This window comes from Diadema setosum, chromosome 19 (assembly GCF_964275005.1).
Source record: "Diadema setosum chromosome 19, eeDiaSeto1, whole genome shotgun sequence".
NCBI classification, from domain to species: domain Eukaryota; kingdom Metazoa; phylum Echinodermata; class Echinoidea; order Diadematoida; family Diadematidae; genus Diadema; species Diadema setosum.
The window spans coordinates 17736573-17757754 of record NC_092703.1 but is presented as its reverse complement, the minus strand read 5'-3'; the positions used below and the strand labels follow the sequence as shown (position 1 = coordinate 17757754).

Sequence of the window (21182 nt, the reverse complement as noted above, 5' to 3'; positions counted from 1 at the left end):
GCTTGCAAACATCAACGAGAAATCCGAAACGGTGAAGGAAGTCAGCGTCGGGTATAGGCGTAGCTACGGCAGCTGTGACGAATTCCACGGACATCTGCCATGTAAGCCTAAGTCTATTACGTGAACGACTGTTGTCCGTAAGTTGCGATACGTGAGCAATTCGCTGCTTGTAATGTCAGTGAGAGGGTTCTGCCCTCTTTTGTTTGGTTGGGGGGGGGGGGGGGGGATATGGAAATGGCCAAGCCCGTGTCTACAAGAAACTTCTTTCGCTTATTCTCATCCGTTATGTAAAATAGGCGACTATCTGGTTGACGAGGGGGGTTCGTCTCCCATACCTCTGGTTTATTCGTTTCCCAGGGTGTTCGGGTGCAAGGGGAGGGGGTGCTTTACACCGATGCGCTTATCGCGTACCGGCAGGGACCTGCGTCTTCAGCTGGCCCATCGCTAGGCGTTGAGCTGCTTTCCACCTTCTTATGCTTCCTCGACTGCGGTTATAAGTGCAACTATGTTGAAGGCACCTGACAGTCGTCGTTAAATCGCAAACGAGTTTAGTCAAGCAGTCGATCTGATTCACAAGGTCAGCGGTTTGCGTTTGAGCGTATGGAGGGGAGGTGATCGCGGTGACATGCTGCCCCGCTTCGTTGAATTGTCGGTATACGCACTTCATCCTATCAGCTAGGTCGACGAGGTCAGAAAGTAACAGGGATTCGCTTGCAGAGGCGAAAGGCGTTCTGTGGGAGGCTCTGCAAGAACTGTTTGAGTATGTCCTTTTCTAATTTCTGCTCACCAACGAGCTGCTCCATGCGCCGCAATAGCTGCAGTTGCTTGCGGTCGTTTACGTACTCTTTTTCTGTTAGCAGCATCTGAACACGCCTTTGCTCTTATTCGGTTGTGCACGATATCAGTTTTTGTTTCAATGTGCTATACGGCTTGGTTGTAGGCGGGTTTATGAGGACATCTTGCGCGATTTCCATGGGCACTAGCTGCAGCGATGACACGAGAGTAAAATGGTACTCCGCCGTTATTCCCCGGGTTACGAATTGCGCTTCGGCTTGTGTGAACCGTATTTCGGGGTCGCTCCTCCAAAAGGTGGTAGCTTGATACCTATTGCCTCTAAGGCTGCTTTCACATAGAAGTATTCGGTATTCGGTATTCGGTATTCGCCATTCGCTATTCGCTATTCGAGCACCGAATACACCATCACCCGCACCGTCAACTCACCATCCCATGTAGTGAGGATTTCTTCCTCCTACATCGCAGCAAATCTTATTAACAATTTCTAAACTGCATCAGAATGTCGGTCTACATGCTTATATTTGCTAACGGGCAAATCCAGACCAAAAGTGTCATTATTTCATAAACGAGAGACGGTATACGCTGCAAGAAAATCGAACAAGCTCGATTCCCACTTTGCTATACTTTTCGCAGGTATTCGGTACTTTCGAATAGTGCCCTCTTATGTGAACCGGTGTGAGGAAATCCTATCGTTCGATTCAAGCTATTCGCGTGCCCTCGAAAAACGAGCCCGAATACCCGAATAGTATACTTCTATGTGAAAGCAGCCTAACGTGCACTAAGCGCTGCTAGTAGTCCTAGCTGAGCTACCTAAATTCTCATGCGCCATGCCACAATCGTACCACAAACACTCCAGTGGGGATTATAATGGCTAATATAGTGATTAACTTAGATTTAAGTAATTCTAAAGTTATCAGAAAATGTCAGAAATTCAATACGTTACCTACCTTGATAAGGTCACTGATACTTCTGGCAAGCCGTCCAGAAATCACGTCGGAGTCATCAATTTTGTGTTGAGGCCGTCGTATATGTGTATGTATTCATGCGCCGAAACGTGTCGACAAATAACATGTCAACCACAACTTCCTCGCACGGACTCCTCCCATTTTTGAAGGCTCTAAAAAGAACAATCCAAGAACAGTGGTTCAACTGTATTACCCTTTGAGCTCACTTTCATTGTCACCCAATCTGGTAATCAAATCGGGTAGTCCTTAGACAACGTGATGAACACTAACACACATTTGCCAATGAGTGTCTCTCCACTTATTTCTTCAAATCAACACATAGATGATGGGGGCAGATGTTGTTTCGGTGGCCAGGTAAGGGCGCACTGTCGGCCTACATTGTACTGGTAATGGGACGCAAACTTTAACATTGGATAAACTTTACTGCACCAATTACATTTACCTTATCCAAATCTATGGACTCTATTTTATAGGTCTACCTCAAGACCTATGGTCTTCGACTTAGCGGCAATTGAGAAGAAAGGTCAGATTATCCTGGAAAATATGAACGTTACACGAATTACATCTATGATGAGAAAAAGAAAAAAAAAGCCACGTGACCTGTACAAACGGCATGTGTCGGAATATTGCCAGACATAACGGAACAGTTAAACCTTGTTCAAATGAGTGACGAATGAGAACGCTGTGCGTAGTTGCGAATAAGCGTGTTCACACTTGATATTAACTCGATAACATGGAGCCCTACGGTGGGCTAAAGTCGGACGCTGTTAGAAATGGTCACTTACACGCTTCGCGTTCAGCATTATGATGTTCACTCACGACGAAGTGAAGTGCCGGCGAAGTCGTAGATGACGTTGAAGGAGAGGTTGATGCCTGGGCGCCGTTGGAGACATCGCGACCAATCATGGCCTGCAGGATACAGGCGCTGAGGCCGGCGGCGTAACAGCGCTGACCGATGTCAGGGCTGAGGTCAGCAGCGTATTAGCACTGGCCGACGTCAGGGCTGGAGTCAGCGGCGTAGCAGCACCGGGAGGCTGCTCATACTACACTGGCTGTCCAGAGCGACGTTACCATGTCGGACACAATAAGACTATGACTATGAAGTGTAAGAACGGTGTGCGGTGCCATTTGTGAAGTTCAGATTTACTGCAGTTTTCTGGGAATAGGCGTCTCTCAAACTCGTTCGTCTCACAAAATGTATTCCCAGTCCGAATTTGTAGTCGATTTCCGTGCAAGACCACACTGCAGCAACTCGGTGACAGCAGCTCCGAGCTGAGAAAACAGGCGTTTTCGCCGGTGAAAACACACGAGCGTCCGTGGAGATGTCAAATATTCGGCCGCCGTGGTAGTGTCTATGCTTAACGCTTTCGAAGGGCGAGAGAATGTCTCAAAGCAAGCGAGTTTACATTAGTCGCGTGTATTTGAATGTGCTTCAAGCATGCATAGATTACAAGTGATAAATATGCTATTTGAGATATTCACTGTTGTGTTAAAGAACATCTGTCCGCATCTTGCATGCTTAGAATTGTTGCAATATACCAAGAAAGGAGAAGGGAAGGCGCGAAAGCTACATGTTAATCAAACACTACGTCTGTAGTGTGATGCGGAAGTTGATGTATCTCTAATAATAATGATAGTAATAGATGAATAAATGAATAAATAACACATATAATGGCAGCGCTTAATACTGACGTTTCTGTGCCGCATCAATACGGGAAAATGTGGAAGACTGTCTAAGCACATTAACAAGTTCTCTGTACTGACACTGAACAAGAGACGCGGGGGTCTCGCGTTCACCTGAGTATCGCAACTTTGCCTCCCACGCATTCTTGCAAACTACTACCTGAGAACATCGAAAACTTGGTGGGGGCAGCTTTGAGGGCTTCTATGGGGCATGATATCCATATGCATATTCCATCGCACTAGTAAAAATACCCGCCAAGTACACTGTATTTAGAAAAATTGACTGTGCAGATATAGAAAAGAGACTTAAATGTAAGAACTGCCCCCATTCGTTCCCCAACCCCCTGGATCTACTATAAATAACCTTGAAAGTACACTCACTAATGTATTTTCTCAGAGTACTTCCAGTTATAAACTTTTTTTTTTTTTTTGATAGGGGTTCTAGGGTTTTTGTATAAAGTATATACATTGATATACAGTGATAACGCACTGGGTTTGGTGACGAATTGACCATGTGTTTTCAAGAAGAAGAAGAAGAATATGTATTGGTCCCTCCAATTTGAATCCCCCCACCCACGCCTGATCTGCCATGAACAAAGTAGAAACTACAATCACCAATCTACTTGATCAAAGAACTAACTTAGCTTTTGTCTTCTGGTTCTAGATAGAAGATTCATAAAGATTCCTAATTCTTTTTTTTTTTGGGGGGGGGGGGATGTGGTGAATGGTGCCCATTTGCACAGTACATATACTATCATCCTGATGAGATAATCCCTGCCAAATTTGGTACAAATCTGACGAAAATGAACGAAAATGTGAAGATTGGCCTCAATTTGGTCCCCCTCCGGCTCATCTCCCCATCTGCCACAAACAAACTGGAAACTAGAGTCACCAATCTAAATACCACATAGCACTAATTTAGCTGATAACTTGAGAGAAGACAATTTGTAAAGGTTCCTTAATTTGTGGGTTTTGTCTATCTCATCCCTCCCCCTCACATCTCGGGCATTGTGCTCCAGACCCCCCCCCCCCCATTTGTACAAATGTATTGTGTCCCCAAAGCGATAATATCTGTCATGTTTGGTGAAAATTTGACCATGTGTTCTCAAGAAGAAGATGAAAATGTACAATTCAGGCCCCAATTTGCCCCTTCCCGGTGTCCAAGGGGGTGGGGGGGGGGGGCGGTACCCCGGGATCCGCCATGAACAAACTTGAAACTACAGTCATCAATGTACTTACTCATAGAATCAACTTAGCTCTAACACTCCCGTTTCTAGAGAAGAAGGTCTTTTTTTTAGTTGGTGGTCCCCTGGGGCCCCCTAGGGAAGCATGGTGCCCATTTGAACAAGTCGAGATTCTATCTCCAGAGGGATGCTACCTGCCAAGTTTGGTGAAAATCCATCATGGGTGTTTTCAAGTAGAAGATGAAAATGCAATACTAAGGCCCCATTCTCTCCCCCCCCCCCCCTACCAGGGGGCACCCCTGGATCCGCCATGAAGAAAAGTTGATACTACTGTCATCAATACTAACTCTTATCAACTTAGCTCTACTTCTGCTTCTAGAGAAGAAGGTTATTAAAGATTGGGTAGGGGAAGGTTTGGGCCCCAGGGAGGTGCCCATTTGAACAAATTGAGATCCTATTTCCTTAGGGATGCTACCTGCCAAGTTTGGTAAAAATCCATCATGGAGTTTTCAAGAAGAAGATGAAAATGTAAAAAGTTTACACACGACGGACGACGCACGACGCACGACGGACAATGAGTGATCGCGATACTTGAGTCTTCGGCTCAGGTGAGCTAAAAGGGCTTGAATGAGCCCCATGTACCCATGTTTTCTGTTTGTTTGTTTGTTGTGTGCGTGTGTGTGTGTGTGTTTGCATTTTTCTTCTTTTTTTTCATTATCAGACAAATAGTACTAGGTAGTTCAGATTAGGTTTCATGGCACAAAACTCTCCTTGCTGCTGAACCGATATTGTAACGGGTACAAAATTAGTGAAAATCTTAGCTCATAACATCGTAAAAACGTGAAAGTAGAGAGAATTGCAACCCAGCGCAGGGCACACGGTTACGTTTCTGCAGCAATTAAGCATACGATAGTAGCATACTGCTGGGATATTAAGTACGTACACAGGAAAGATAAACGAGAAGACTTCGTCTGCGCGCGTTTAGTTGTTGGTATTTGCAAAGTGTCCCTTGGCCGTCATCGTGCTATCGAACATTTGACAGGTTCCATCCGAGTGGGGAGTACGCTTGAATCTCGTCATGGGGTTCGCACTGCTAAAAGCGAGTACAACGCTCTTGCTGGTGATCACATTCGTTGTCGGTCTTGCGTTCTCACAGGAAGACCAGTCCAGCAACCTTGACGAAGGAACCATTGATAGGACCAACCATGTCAGACAAAGCCAGTTTACAGAAAACATTAATGACGAGACAGAAGAGGCACAGGAACCCTTACAGGCATTGTACATGATAGATCCAGTGGCGGTAGGTTCCTTTGGCAGTATGTTTTAAACAGATCGGGGCTTGCGCATGTACTGATGGGAATCACCAAGTAAATATGGATAAATGCTGACGTTCTTTATCTTTATCATTATCTAATAGAAAGATTTGAAAATCCAGATTAAATCAATGTTAAGTGAGCAGGAAAATAAATGGGTTGAAATCATACAACCTCTTTATCGCCCCTTTGTATTGAAAATTAAACTATCGGCATCTGCACATTAAAGTATTTTCGTTACTTTTCACGAAGATGTCGGGTGGCTCTGATTTTAATTATGTTTCACAATTACATGACTTCCGTATTATTCTCTTCCTCCTGCAAGTATTACAGAGTGATGTCGTAGCCTCTGTTCAACTTTTACATATATAGTGCCAAGTTCATGTTCATAACGTCCCTGCTTTATACGACTGAATATCGGGGGGTGAGGTGTGTTCGCGCAATCGGCATTTATTGTTTATTGAGCTCAAAAATAGCAAAAACTGACAGCAGGCTAAAATCTGAACGCGTAAGGAATTAATCATGACAACTGTTGAATTGTTGAATTGTTAATGAATAAATAACCAAGAAATTATCATTAATTATTGGGCGTATGTGAGTGTATAGTGCATGTTTTAAAAAAAGATTTTCTAACTTCTTTGGAAGCAAAAAGAAATGTTTGTTGTCTGCACTTGACGAAATTTGCGGAACTCTTCTGTGTCATGAAAGGCTATAATGATACATAAATTAGTAATCAATTAAACATATGCACAAAACATATGGAGAGTGATTAGAAGTAAGGGTTACATTATTGTATGTTAGCAATAAATTGTGTGTGTATGAATCCGCACACGAACAGGATTGTTTTCCCAGAATGACTGGTGACTGAATGGGCCCCATCAGCTGCATTGTCTAGGTGAATTGACGTGTTTATTGTTGCTTTTGTCACGAGGGATGTTATCGCATGCGATACTTGTCATGAAATTGAAGAGCAGTTTCTTTAACCCTAAGCCCATGGCAAGGGGGCACTTTGTGTCCCATCGTATTTTCATATTGTATTTGAAAAAAAAAATGCCTTTATCAGACGAATGAAAGAAAAATTGAAAAATTGTACCACTTTGGATCATGTTCCCTTTTTTTTTTGTTGATGATGGAAATAAATAAACTATTGAATTGAATTGAAATTTGATACTCGTACACGCTTCACTAAATTTCAACCAAATTTGGTAACTTTTCCTCAAATCCTATTGCAAACATTTTGATACATTACAATTTAGGTATGCTTATTATCGCTAGTTGCCATGGCAACCATAAATGAACAACCATGTCTGTCCGAGTTTGTGTATTTTTCTGTCCCAACATCACTTAACAGTGTAACAGTGGATAAAATGTGTTTTCCTTGCTATAATTTGCTGAAGGATGAAGTCATTTTATGGTTGAGAATGGCCCTAAGATAGTCTTCTTATTATTTCTTTTGTTTTTCATGTGACAAAAAGACATTAAAACAATACATACAAAAGGAATGATTGAAAGCAGCAGTTTCCAAAGATGTCCCTTTAATTTTGTATAATTTTGAATCTTATACGCTCGTTTTATCTTTAGTGTCATTATTATGTCTATTGTTATCAATCTGCAAACTCAAGATTTCCAATATTATGGATAATAATGATATAAAAGTTATTGAGCAAATTCTGAAGACATACTAAAAAAGGTACAGTTAATTCCTTTTTATAATTCTTTAGATTGTGATGTCGAATAGCGCCCCACATTGTAACCTTGAGATATTTCAATCATAACAAACAGTCAAGTTTGAATTGCTCTTTGTTACAAATATGAAAGCCATAGATGTAATACTACAGACATTTATTAGGAAAAACACGATTTTTAGCATATTTTAGCATATGTGTATTTCTTTTTGAATCGTGGTGAATAGCGGTCCCAATGGGTGACTTTGAGAAAGTTGAATGGTACACTCTAAAAACGCAAATGTTGAATCAACATTTAAAAGGGCGGAGGAGTGACAGCATTTTTTGAAGCGTTGCATCCAACTTTTAAAATAACATTTTAAATGTTGAATCTAGCAGGAAAACCAACACTTTGAAAATGTTGTCACTCCTCGGCCCTTTTAAATGCTAATTCAACATTTGTGTTTTTAGAGTGTAAAGTCATGTAGAGTATGACTTACTCTATACATGTGCCAATTATGACGGTGATACATCTTCTAATAAAGGTAGAGGGAGCACATATACCCCTTGAGCCTGGGAAGGGTCAAAATAACTTGGGCTTTATCATATGACGATACATTCTGAAGTCAATCTGCTGATATACGGTATGATACAACTTAACAACGTTTTAATGTGATTCGCATATGTTTACTTAAAATGTAGTGAGGCAAAATAGGAGAAATAATTTGGTTAATGTTTGGATAGCTGAACATTGTCTTGATAAATTTTGTAATAAATACGTACAGTGTCTACTTCTTACGGTGGCAACAGCGTACAAATATTATGTAATTCATGTGATAAACTTCAACTGCTTTCATTGGGAGAATGTGCACACACTTATGCCACTGCATAGCAAAAGCTATTGGCCGTCTTCCTAACTAATACATCATAGTATTCAAGGTACATGCAGTCCTCAGCATTTAGCTATTCCCAATTTACAAAGCTGATAGTTAAGGCAGTATTTGACACCTCCTACCTACCTTTAACAATACCATATCACAACATAGCAGCCGATGCGATTGCAGCCGATTGCAGCCGATGCGTGTCTAACACATATTTATTTTTCAAACCATTTCGGGCAATTTTAAGATTTGACCAACACGCTATAATACAGCAAAAGTTTAATACGTCTCCTGCCGTCATGCAGTGATATCACGCATGAAATGGTATTAGCAATATTGCTTTAATTACTGAAAGAGCTCGTAGCCTAAACGTCTTCTCGTCTTAAAAGCTATTGCTGTGACAGCTGTTAGCGTAGGAGAACGAATGGGTCGATATGCGCAGATATTGAAAATGCAAGTTCTATGAGGGTATCGGTGTCTGATGCTTGCCAATCATTGACGGAAAGGAAGGACATTTAAGTAGGCAATTATTTTGATTATAGAATTACTAACACGATGCCTACAGCAGTCTGCATGTTTAATATGTGAAGGTAATGAAACAACAACTAGACTTTCACAACATCACCCTACCGCATTCATGAAATGTGATACATAAATACAATATGTTCCATTCATAATCATTTTCATATGCTGATCATATTCTGTAACGTGTAGGATCGAAAAAGGCTGTTCGTCGTAATACATTCTGCACGTTCAGCCTCAGTATTTAAGTTATCGACCTTTTGAACCACTGCATAGTCATGTCCAGCAGGCATCACCTTTAACCTGCCGAATAAACTAGAATAAAGCAATCATTTAAGGAACACGAAGATCATAAATGAAAAAAAAAATCATGGAAAAAGATCGAGACTTCTGCAATATTAACGACACGGGTTTGCATTTGTTGTCTTTACTGTTTGTAGTTCGCTTTCTATAGATCGGAAATGTTTGACGCGATAAAGTACTGCACCGCGCGCGACCCATAGGTAATTGTAATTTTTGAAATCATAGAGGGTTTGTTTCTGTTATACATGAATAATAAAACACATATGGATATTGAATATCTAGCTTACATCGAAATGTCATATCGAGGGAATTTCACTTTAAAAGTTCTTTCCCAAACAAGCTCAAATTGACCAGAATGACAACAGTTTCATTCAAATCGGAGATGAAATGAGAAGGCTATGGAATATTATATGTTATTTTTATTATGATAATCAATGGCATCACATAAATGCCACATAAATCTGTAACACTGAGTGTGTCTGGCAGGGATATAGGTTAGGGCGAACTCAGTACAGTTACAGTATTCAGTTAACTTGGCCCAATGTCTGGCAGCCCTGTCAAGCGTATACAGTGTTTAAGTATTTTTGTCTTATTGTAATGATTGAATGTTTTGAATCGTAATTGATTTTGTACTCTCTAAAAAAATAATCGAGTGAAAATATTCACTCTTAAAGGAGTGAATACAAAAAAGAATGAATTTAGAGTGAAATTGGAGTGAATTTTGAGTGAAAATGTTCATTTTCACTCGTTTTAGAGTGACCTCAGGGATCACTCCAAAATCTTCGAGTGATCCTTGAGGTCACTCCAAAATGAGTGAAAATGAACATTTTCACTCAAAATTCACTCCAACTTAACTCTAAATTCACTCTTTTTTGTATTCACTCCTTTAAGAGTGAATATTTTCACTCGATTTGTTTTAGAGAGTATTGTATGTTTTCTGTCAAATAGAGTAATAATAACAATGATAATAATAATAACAATAATGATAAAAATAATAGAAAATAATGACAAATTTTCGCATGCTTTCAACGAATATGAATAATGGTTGCCACGGTGACAGGACATAATATGTTCCTGCGACAATTACTCTGGTCTTATTTTCTCCTAGGACCAATAAAGGGTTAGGGTTATGGTTGTGATAGGGTTTTAGGTTTAGTTTGATGTGAGGATTAGGGTTAGGTTTAGGGCTATGTTTGTGGGAAGAATTTATGTTTTGCTCAGCGTGCAGATATATCATGGGAGCAATTGTCGCTGGAGCAAATGTCATGGAACCGGTTGCCACATCGCATGCACAACAGAAAATGTGATGATAACTTCACTTCACAACTCTCCCCTTTGTTTGTACCGAAAGAGATAGTTTTGGTGGTCGATGATATAGCAATTGCAACCCATTCCCCCATAGGGGTCATTGTGCTAGGTTATGACAAGATAAAATACATAAATTCAATGCAAATAATTCCACATATTCTTATAGTTTCTAGGTAAAAGAAAAATATAATGAATCTTCTTGGAAAAAATATATATATATGTATTTCATTTACAGGTCAATAGACCACTCTCTGCGGTGAACACGATAACTCCTCCCATTCGCGTTTGTATACATGCTCGTGGTACCACAGTTTCATGAAAATATTCGAAGCTTTCGTATCTTGCTTATAGTGTGCTACTGAAGTGCACTTTAATTCATGCTAACTCTTGCGTGCAACCTATCACATTAACAACGCAACCAAGTACCCACACACACGCACAAAACCTTCAGCAGACGCTCTACGTGGACTGCGTTGAGTATCGTGTTTAGCCAAGTGAAAGTGCCGAGTGGTTATGACCGTTTCAACATTCACACATGCAAACGCTGGACCACAAAACAATTTAACAAATGAATTAAGCATATCTGTACGTAATGTAAGCTGCAAGTTTATAATGGTGTTGTGACAGCGTATTAATCAGTACTGACCCTAACAGTGTATTGTGTCAGACCCTGTGTAATGCAGTGTTGCTGACGGACCATGACGGCACGGCATATGTAATGTAATATCAGATAATGGATCAGTTACTGGGAGCTTATTGTACGTATTCTGTCATAGACAGCTTAAAAAGTTCAAAATCATGCAGCAAAAATTTCAATAATTTACTTTGTTCAGTACTTCATGGTTATGTGAGTACAAAAGGTATAGGAATTAAAGTCTTCCTGTGTTTCCAAATAGATTCAGTCATTCATACACTTAAACGCAAAAAAAGAAGACCAGTGTTTTTTTTTTTCCATAGGCCTTAAAAAGCAACAACTCAAAATATTAACCTACATGCTCTTTGAAAATGTCTTCGAACTACAACCTTTGTGGAGTAGCAAGTGCAGAGAAAGTCTATAGAGAAGTTCATTTAAGATAGATAACGCTGCTCGATCATTTTCTAAATTTCGTTATTCGGGGCAAATGAAAACTTGTTTCACGCAGGATAATTTTACATCACTGAATTTTGTCCTTGGCAGCTCTCATCGAGAAAAGTTGATGCATGACTGACTCTGGTGATTGTGAAACAAGGATAATAAGTGATTAGAAAACGTCTGTTCGGTTGCAATCTTTCGCATATCACATTGCTTACTTTATTTCGAAAAACAAGCAAACACAAGGTTAAAAGCTACAAAGTGATATTCAAGACTTGACTGCGAAACGATTGAAAAATACATTGAAATTTTGTTCCAAAGTGACGACCTATCGTGCGGATTCGTGCCCATGAACACGATAGATATAAATGCGTCTCCGTGTGTGGATAGTTAGCGCCATTGGCGTCCACATGATTTCTTAGAAGGTTGTGTCTTGACACGAATCTAACATATCAATTTATAAAGAACTATTCATTTGTCTCAATTATTCGAAAAAATGATAAGATTGGCTTTACTAGGAGGGCACAATTTCAAACAATTTTGCAACACAGAGCTCAGATTTACAATTTTGCACATAATTATTTCTGGACGGGATTGACTCTTACGCTCTATCATTAGGTGAAGTTAGAAAACGAACGTAATTATGCCCAAAATAACAAGTTTTAACACAAAATAATTGCACTAAAGGCCAATTTCTGTACATTATGCAAGGGGAGGTGTTTAAACACTCCAAAAGACACTCCACCCCCTTACGTATATGGTCAGTAATTCCCACTATTAGCTTAATTCTTCTGATTTTTGTGTATTTCAGATTGGGCATGTCCAGACTGTAAAGGTGACTCCTTACAGAACAGTGGAATTGACGACAGTGGCCGAAAAACCGCCCCTCTTCGGTAAGTGAAGAGCAGCATATTGCCCAGTTTCAGTATCTGGTCTCTTCTCATAGTTACTACGTGTGTGTGCGTGCGTGTGTTTGTGTGTGTTAGTGTGTGTGTTTGCATTAAAACCTGCATGTTCTGAAACAAAAATAAAGAGAAAGGTGATGACTTCAGTACGTTATCACAGTGGTTTATAACGATAAGACATAAAGCGATTAAAGCCCCGAAGTAAGTTTTAATCTATCGAAAAATCTTCTCCATCCCATTGTCTTGGTATTATAATACGCCACGCTCCTATAATGTCCTGTTTAATAACGTCTCGGCATTTCTGCAGAAGTAAGAAACCTGATCTCGCGGGAAGAAAGTGACAGTCTCATCGCCTATGGGGAGTCAGTTGGACTTACGCGCAGCAAAGTAGTAACAGCAGAGTTCGACGAGAAATACGGTGTCTACACAAAAGACGGGAGCACAACGTCATACAACAAGACTGAATGGGGAGCTACTTTTGCCAAGTACGACGAAGATGCAAATGGACTACTTGATTACAAAGAGGTTCAGGCATGTCTGCCCGGGTTCACAACGGATGAAGGCGAGCTGTCTATGGCCGAAATACAGCGTCTCTTCTTGGATTTCGACTTGGACGCAGATTCAGACCTACATTTAGGACTGAATGAATTTTGGGCGATGCACAGCAGGGATGTAGAAGCCATGATGAAAGTGAGATATTTATGATTACAAAGGACTTCTTTGCTTATGATAATTTGCAGAAAACCATGGCTCAAAACGTGGTTGCAGTAATCACGTTTACCACCAATCTACTACACAACAGCGAACGAGAAACCATATGATAGGGCCTATAGTCCTTATGAAATAAAACTATTATTGATTTATAAATAATGTAAACTATAATAACTGCAGTGCTTATTATAACGACGGCCATCGTATAAGTTGTACATCCAGGACAAAGACAATGAAAAAAAAAATGGTCGAGACGATTGTTCTGTTTCCTTTTTTTGTGTGATTGATTGTTTCGTGTCACTTACCTCTCGACATGTATACGTGATCAATTTTCTTTTTGGTTTGACAGAAACTCGTAGAGTTATTCTCACAGTTGACTGCAGAGGTGCGAAATAGTGCTTGATTTTGCGAAGAAAATTGGGACATACTTCATGTAAGGTTGTAAAAAAGAAAGAGAGTTACACTTGCTTCCGTTGTCTTTTGTATTATCCATAGAACTGGTTTTCTCTACGAGCTGCTGGACAAATTGATATGTCGGTGGCGTCGAAAGGGCGTGGCCGCATCAGTGATCAGACATGGGTTGACTGGAGGAACTTGCCAGGTGGACTGTTGAATGACCTCGGGGATAGGTAAGACCTAAATCTAATTTATGATGTACGTGTTATTTAGCATGTGTCTGTTTCGTGTTCTGTGTAAGGTGTAACTGCTCAGTTTGCTGTAAAGAATTGTATCAAACAATGTTGATATGGATCTTTTTGTTTTACCAAAAGGTTATCTGGGCTTACGAAGCTGGATCCGAACATATTACAGACTAGTGAGCACATGCAGGTAAGGTTCATGTGTTTGTAAACATATGACGTTTCTTGCAAGTGACCGTTTTGTTGCAAGTACCCGTTTTGTTGCAAGTACAAACATTTGCAAGTACAAAGAAAAATTTCGTTAATAAAAGAGAGAATATTTTCCCACCATCAACACTTCCGGAGGTAATTTTATTCTTACAATATTTTCAATTACATAATTCTCCTCTTAAGTGTGTGTGTGTGTGTGTGTGTGTGTCGTTAAATTCCTCTGCATGTTTCCTAAAGAAAGGAAAATACACGTGTACAGAAATGGTGGGTTTAGACCGACTTATCATGATAAAGTGATATCAATGAAAGCAGAGAGGTTGCATGCAGGTGTGATAATACCGCACTTGGTGCCAACATGGAGCTACATGGTGCCAATCTTCATATCAATCATGTTTTGAAAGTCTTTGCATGATTCTGCGCTTTGGCTGAAGGTTGTGCACAACGATCTGATCCTTCTGTTTACATTCATCAGCCTGTTTTGTCTTTTGCTCAATAATGAAATACCTTCACTATGGAGTGATGCCAAACAATAGCTGCAATCATATTGATGATAATGACTACTCCACGGTAGTTACAGTATGCGAATAATTTATGAGTTGTGAGTGCATCAGGGCACGAATATCGCACGAGGCGCGAGATAAGCCACTGGTCTATTCAACAAGGCGCGTAGCGCCGCGTTGAATAGACCAGTGGCGAATCTCGCGCCGAGTGCGATATTACGTGCCCCAATGCACGAACAAAATCATAAATTATTCGTTTTATACAACACCTTGTCCACAATCACAGTACTAAATTAGTGACCGCCAACTCATGAAGGCCCAAAAATGTAACAATTAGGCCGAGAATTGTAAACCACCCTGTGTATACTGCTTTCAAACACTCGTCATGATTCCACCACACAGTCACAGGAATCACAAACTCTGCAGGGTCTATACCCATTCTACACTAACGTTAGATCGAGTTAGGCCTGACTGTTAGGCCGATCTGAGATGTCGGTAGATCTATAGTAGTAGGTCTAGACTTTGTCTATTTCCAAAAATGATTTTGTATAAAAACACAGAAAAATAATCAAATTACGGTTTCTCAACTTGAAATGAAGTCTTGATTTTGGGATCACTTTGGTCCACGTAGCAGATCAGAGTCAAAAGTAAAAACACAGCAGTAGGTGAGGCCGCAATACATGCAACTAGCTAGCCCGACCAGACGCTGTTAATACGCTACGCGAAGCGCTACGTATGTACAGCGGCGACTGGTTGATGGGCTGTGTATAGTTAGCAACTAGCTAGGTAAGGTAGCTGCGCGTACACGTTAACGTTGCAGTACTCCGTGCGCCGCGCCGCGCCTGGTCTGTGAGACTTACCGGCAGCGCAGCGCAGCCGGCCAGCACGTAGTTAATTTGCTGGCGCTTTGCTAGTGTGAGCCACAGAATTGGAACTCTACAGTGATCGAGCGGCCGTGCAATAGTAGCCCCCTGCGAAGCCGTGCTATAGTACCTTCGAGCCGTTCAATAGGCCCATGCCAGGGGCCTATTGCATGGCTGTCAATCTCAATGAGTTTGATAGGTATTTTCTATTGAATGTCATGTGACATGTTCTTGGCCAATCACAATTCGACATCATTCTGAGGTGTTGTATAATAACGGCTGTTACAGTATTTATTGGAATGTGGGCTTGGTAAAGTCTTAGATCAATCAATTCACTTCAATTGAACACTTTTCAAGGTGAGATTCACACAAATGATTGATGATAATCAAGTGACTAAAAAATAGGTATACTGGCTTAATCGGATAAAGTTAAAGGGACTCTATGTTGTTAAAAAAGGAGTGTGATATGGCGACAGCGATCTTTTCTCTGCAGGTTGCCCGTTACTTTCCGGGAGGTCATTATCATGCTCACTACGACACTGAAGAATTCGACATGGACAAGGAATGCATACACACTAAGACTATTTTTGAAGGAGTGCATCATACACATCCAAAAGGCAGATTGTGTAGGTCAGTGTACTGTAATAAGAGAATATCTTTGACATGCGCAATTTCCAAGAATTTTATAATTTTACTCCAACATCCCTTACAGGGATGGTACAGTATTGGTGAAGATGAGAATTGGACTTTTAACTTTTTGCGAGATAACAAGAAAACACTTATGAAATAGTACAGAGCATACCATTTTAAGAGGAATTCAAAGTTTATTTGATGAAAACCGGGTTTGGCATTACTGAAACAGCCAAAAACAAAGTAAAAAAAAAAAGCGATCGAAAAAAAATGTGGGTCCCACACTTATTAAAATCGCTCTGTTTTGGATATCTCAGCCATTTCAAAACCAATTTTCATCAAATAAACGTTGAATTCCTCATGGAATTACATGCTCTTTCATATTCCATAAGAGGTTTCTCATTATCTCACCAAAAAATGTTAGAAACCTAAAACTAGGTCTCAACCAATACTATACGATCCCTTTAACAGTGATTTTATGCTTTATTTCGTCATTTCAATTCCCTCATAAAAATTTGAATTGAATTATGGCAAAGAAACACGACCCAATCAATGTTGATATGATATGACATATTGATCTATCATGTTGTTTATTTAACCCTATCCATCTTCTGGGCTCTCGATGATTTCTCATTCTTCCTAGCAGCCAACAGACAGCTTGAAAATGTCAACATGATCAAGTGTTTGCTACCATGACAATACGTGAATGATAGACATATCTTTAGAACAATTTAACCAGAAGTATTAGCTCAGAAATTTGAGAAGCATGGAAATGATGTGCAGGGCCCCAAAATACATCGCATTATATCAGAGTCATGAGGTCTAAAGTACAACTTTGGTCTCCACAGGTATATTACCATCATGTACTACCTGAGTGATGTGGAGGAAGGGGGAGAGACGGCTTTTCCGCTTGCAAACAACGAAACGTTTAATCAACGGGTAATGGACTACAAAATCACCTAGCCTTGTCCCTCATAAAAATACTTCACATACATTATGCTGTTAGCTCCATCACGGAGGTTATGATTTTGTTGACTTTTTTGTTGTTGTCTATGACAAAGTCACGAAGAAGTTGTGAGGAAATAAGTGAAAATCCATTGATCGTCATTTTTTTTTCCGTTCTCCCTATGACTGCAAGTTTAAGCCTTTACAGCATTATGGCCTTGCTTCATGAAGAACCCACAATCTAACGAGTTTATAACAGTTCCAAATGCAAAACCCTTTTTCATAGAGTGATGGAGATGATAAGTGATTGCCTTGCTTTCGTCATGTACGTCAACAATCATATGGTAACTCAATACATGAATTCGAAAATAAAATATTACTAAAATGTGGACTAGATCGCATTGAAGGACTATACCCATTTCTGGTAAAGATGGTTGCCCATCTTCTGTCGTGTGTGGTAACTAATTGCGTGAATTCGAAAATATGGCCTCATTTTACATAGAAGGTTTGTGACGACATTTCTGTAATCTCAAATAATGTGGCAAATAAATAAATTAATTCAAAAAAGAAATGATCCCACTTGAATTGTGTATCATTTACATTGAAGGTCTATGATGACATTTCTGGCAAAATTTGCGACCTGACAAATCACTGTTACGAGGCCAACGCCGTAGTGAAACCGGAGAAAGGCAAGGCAGTCATGTGGTACAACCACAAACGTCATCCACAAACGGGTTAGTATGGCGTGGTCCTTATCTGCCTGTATGTTCACTTATGACACATGATTTTAAAGTAATAAGATTTCTTGGTGCAAAGCAAGCATCCTTGTTAATTCTGATACTTTTATTGCGGATAAGTTGTTGTACATTGCGACTCCCTTTGCTCTTGAAAATGATATGCACATTAGCTTACCATATCCGCCGTATACTTGAATACCATATATTTCCCTATGATTCATCACTTTTATATTCCCAGAGCATGTCAATATGATCAATATGAAATTAAAAACTGTTTGAAAATTGATGCATATATTGCACAATATATCAACGTTAAAGACTATGTTACATTGTTATTTTAGTCGAAAGGAGTTTTCACGTTGAATTGAATTCCATTGATGATACCGCTTTGGCGCGCTGTAGGAACTGCCATAACCTCCAAAGTACACACACACACACACACACAACCACACATACAAAAGAAGTGTCAGCCTATACCATTTGACGACCATGACCCCCTAATAGACCGTTGTTGGTAAGGTGCATCTCATTGTATGCAGGATTTTGCAATTACAATGTTGTTCTTTATCATTCATTTAGTATTAAAATCATACATTATACTTAATAATTTACTAAAGAGAAACTGAAACTTTCTTGTTTTGCCGCTCACATTATTCAGTCTGTTTCAATATAATCTTAATATGTAGATTATGTGAAATGTCTATAAGGAATAACTCTCAGTGAAGTGTTACCGACATTCGTTCCAGAATGTTGAGGAAGTACCGTCAGTTTTAAATGAGATAAACGAAATAAGCAGTTACTAAGTTGATTCAGTTTTGCATTTATTTTGTTAACGATTGCAATGGTGGTCGTATATCTTTTAGATACAGACATTCTGTCATGTCTAGTTCTCATCTTATGATGAGACAAAGTACAGCGTGTTCATGCAAACATGCATGCTTCCTTCAGAAACCCAATATCTCAAACAAAAATTCTCAGTCTTATTCTCTGTCTTACTGCATGCCCTGCAGAATGGCAGTATGCTTATTGTTTTCAGTGAGTACATTCTCTGAGCAAATATTATGGATGGACTTGCAAATGTCAAGGTATAAAAAAAATAGCAGTATAATACAAGGCTCACAGTGCTACGGAGAGATGTATGTACATACACAGGGAGCTAGTTCATGCAATAAGGTCACCGAGGCGAATGAAGAGTCATTATCAGAAAGGCGAACAAGCGTCGCGTATGGCTTTCCTGATGATTTATATGCTTATGATATTGACAGATATCTTATTGGTTTACCGTCTCTGCATTTCTCTCCACAGATATGTCACAAAATTAGTGAATGTCATCATTAGCCCTTCTTTTGATTTTTAAAAACTTCATATGGACATGTTTCTAATCTTTTATTTCACTCCAACTATCTACCTATTTTCCTTTCCTCCATCTATCGCTCACGATATGTTTGCATGTTAATGGTGATCAGGTTGGTTAGGTCCAGTGGACAAGTATTCCCTTCATGGTGGCTGTGACGTCAGAAAAGGAGTCAAGTGGATAGCAAACAACTGGATCACAGTCGATGATGTTTATGAAAGGTAATCAAATACAAAACAAAACACAAACGGTCCATATGGTGAGCGTGAGCTTATGCAAAGTTCAAAACGTGGCATTCATTTACCTCCAGTCTGAAACGGTAGGAAATATTTTCCAAGTTCTGTTTTTCCTTGTTTAGATCAAATCCCGTCCTGCATAAATAAAATTTGCAGAAGAAAGGCAAACAAACCCAAAGCAACTCAAAGCAGCTCTTTATTTCAGTTGTCTTTAGGAATTAACAAGTCTTTATCCTGATTAACATGGATCAAACAAAGAATCTTGTTTATCCTATTTTGACCCTGTAACTCCAACAGAAAGGTAAAGTTTTGCTTAATTTCACCTGTTCTGTTCGGGTTAAAAAAAGTGTTTAAAGACGCAATCTCTATCGTCGATGTACCTGATATCCAATTGCCATTAGCAAATAAATAACTTGCACTTGTATGCCCTTAAATTTTTATCTAAAACAGGTTGGAATATGCTCCCTGGCTAGTGGAATTGTAGAGGCAAAATGATTAATGCGAAGAATGAGGAAAATATGAGGAGCTCGAGCTTTTGGGACGATGACATTAAATGAACCCATTATGTGTTATCATGAATAACATCTGTACCAAGTCATGTTTGTTATGTTTATTCGAATTAGATCAAGTGTTTTCATCAAAGATGGGACTAGTAGAAGAGGCTTCGAATGATTAAAGGGCTGTGAGGCATATAGGCTAGCAAATGTAAAAAAAAAATACAGCAACAGGAAAATGATACTTTATCCCTTTTTACCATTGTCGATGTACAGACAACAAAAACTGCACGAATGGAGTTCTCCAAAACCAAATCGTGAAGAAGAAGAAGAAATCTCCACAACTGGTGAAGAAAACGACAGAGTTGTGAGCGGCTTGTCAGCGGTAGACGGGACGAACGAACGTGCGTCAGGCGCTGCGTCAGGCTCTGCGCCAGGCTCTGAAACAGAAACAGAAACAGTCGATTCGGGGAAATTGAGTGATCAGTTGAAAGACCATGCTGATCGTGAGCAAAGTAAAACAGAACTATAATACAGCGACATGTAAGAAGTAATGACTTGTTGGGGAAGAAATATTACGAATGTTCGGTTTTAAGTGCTATTGAGGGAAGTAAAATTTAATATGTCCGGAGTAGAAGTCGACGAACCAAATAACAGTTTAATCTCTCATGTCTTAAAAGCTGAACATGTCCACCAACAACAGTGATCAGCTGTTTAATTATACATGATTGATAGTCAAAGTACCCCACATCTTGAGATAATCTAACTTCAACCTGATATTTTGCAATAACAATAACGGTAGCATTTCCTCCTGCACAACACAAGGCATTTTGCGCGCTGTTTTTGCTCGCAGTACTTGATAATGATATTACATGACTTGTGTGAGGGTTTTTGCTCGGTGTTGTGGGTCTGTGTTGTTGTTGTTGTTGTTATGTGGTAAGGCACGTGGGTCCCCACAGGTCTCGCACTGGACTAGGGCACACAACACGTCACACAAGCTTCCGTTCGACATCATGCCTCTGTTAACAGCAAGCAGAGAGGTCACTTTATTAAAGTGTACCAACTGTATAACTGTGTTACATATAACTCAATGTCAACGATCCACACAAGCTGATCAAACATATGCATACAGTACCATAAAGGAGGCACAGTACTGAAATACGTCCCAACATTACTACCGAGTCTTCTCGTCTTTTATAACCTAGCCTCCCACGTTAAGAATCGAACTGCAATGTATATAACAATTATGTGATATGAGAAGTATGTGAT

General features: G+C 39.8%; 1 protein-coding gene across 1 annotated transcript; it reads left to right on the top strand.

Moving 5' to 3' along the window:
* Positions 1 to 5705: 5705 nt before the first annotated feature.
* LOC140242249 (transmembrane prolyl 4-hydroxylase-like) lies at positions 5706 to 20445 on the top strand. Its single transcript, XM_072321994.1, has 10 exons — positions 5706 to 5927; positions 12502 to 12583; positions 12903 to 13285; positions 13802 to 13935; positions 14077 to 14134; positions 16011 to 16147; positions 16996 to 17086; positions 17700 to 17826; positions 19296 to 19404; positions 20190 to 20445. The coding sequence occupies exons 1-10, from the start codon at positions 5706 to 5708 to the stop codon at positions 20443 to 20445; spliced, it is 1599 nt and encodes a 532-aa protein (XP_072178095.1).
* Positions 20446 to 21182: the final 737 nt, after the last annotated feature.

Coding starts and splice junctions, on each gene's coding strand:
- LOC140242249 (XM_072321994.1), top strand. CDS start 5,706: ATGGGGTTCGCACTGCTAAAAGCGAGTACAACGCTCTTGCTGGTGATC. Junction 16,148..16,995: donor CCAAAAGGCAGATTGTGTAG/GTCAGTGTACTG, acceptor TGGTCTCCACAG/GTATATTACCATCATGTACT. Junction 17,087..17,699: donor ACGAAACGTTTAATCAACGG/GTAATGGACTAC, acceptor TTTACATTGAAG/GTCTATGATGACATTTCTGG.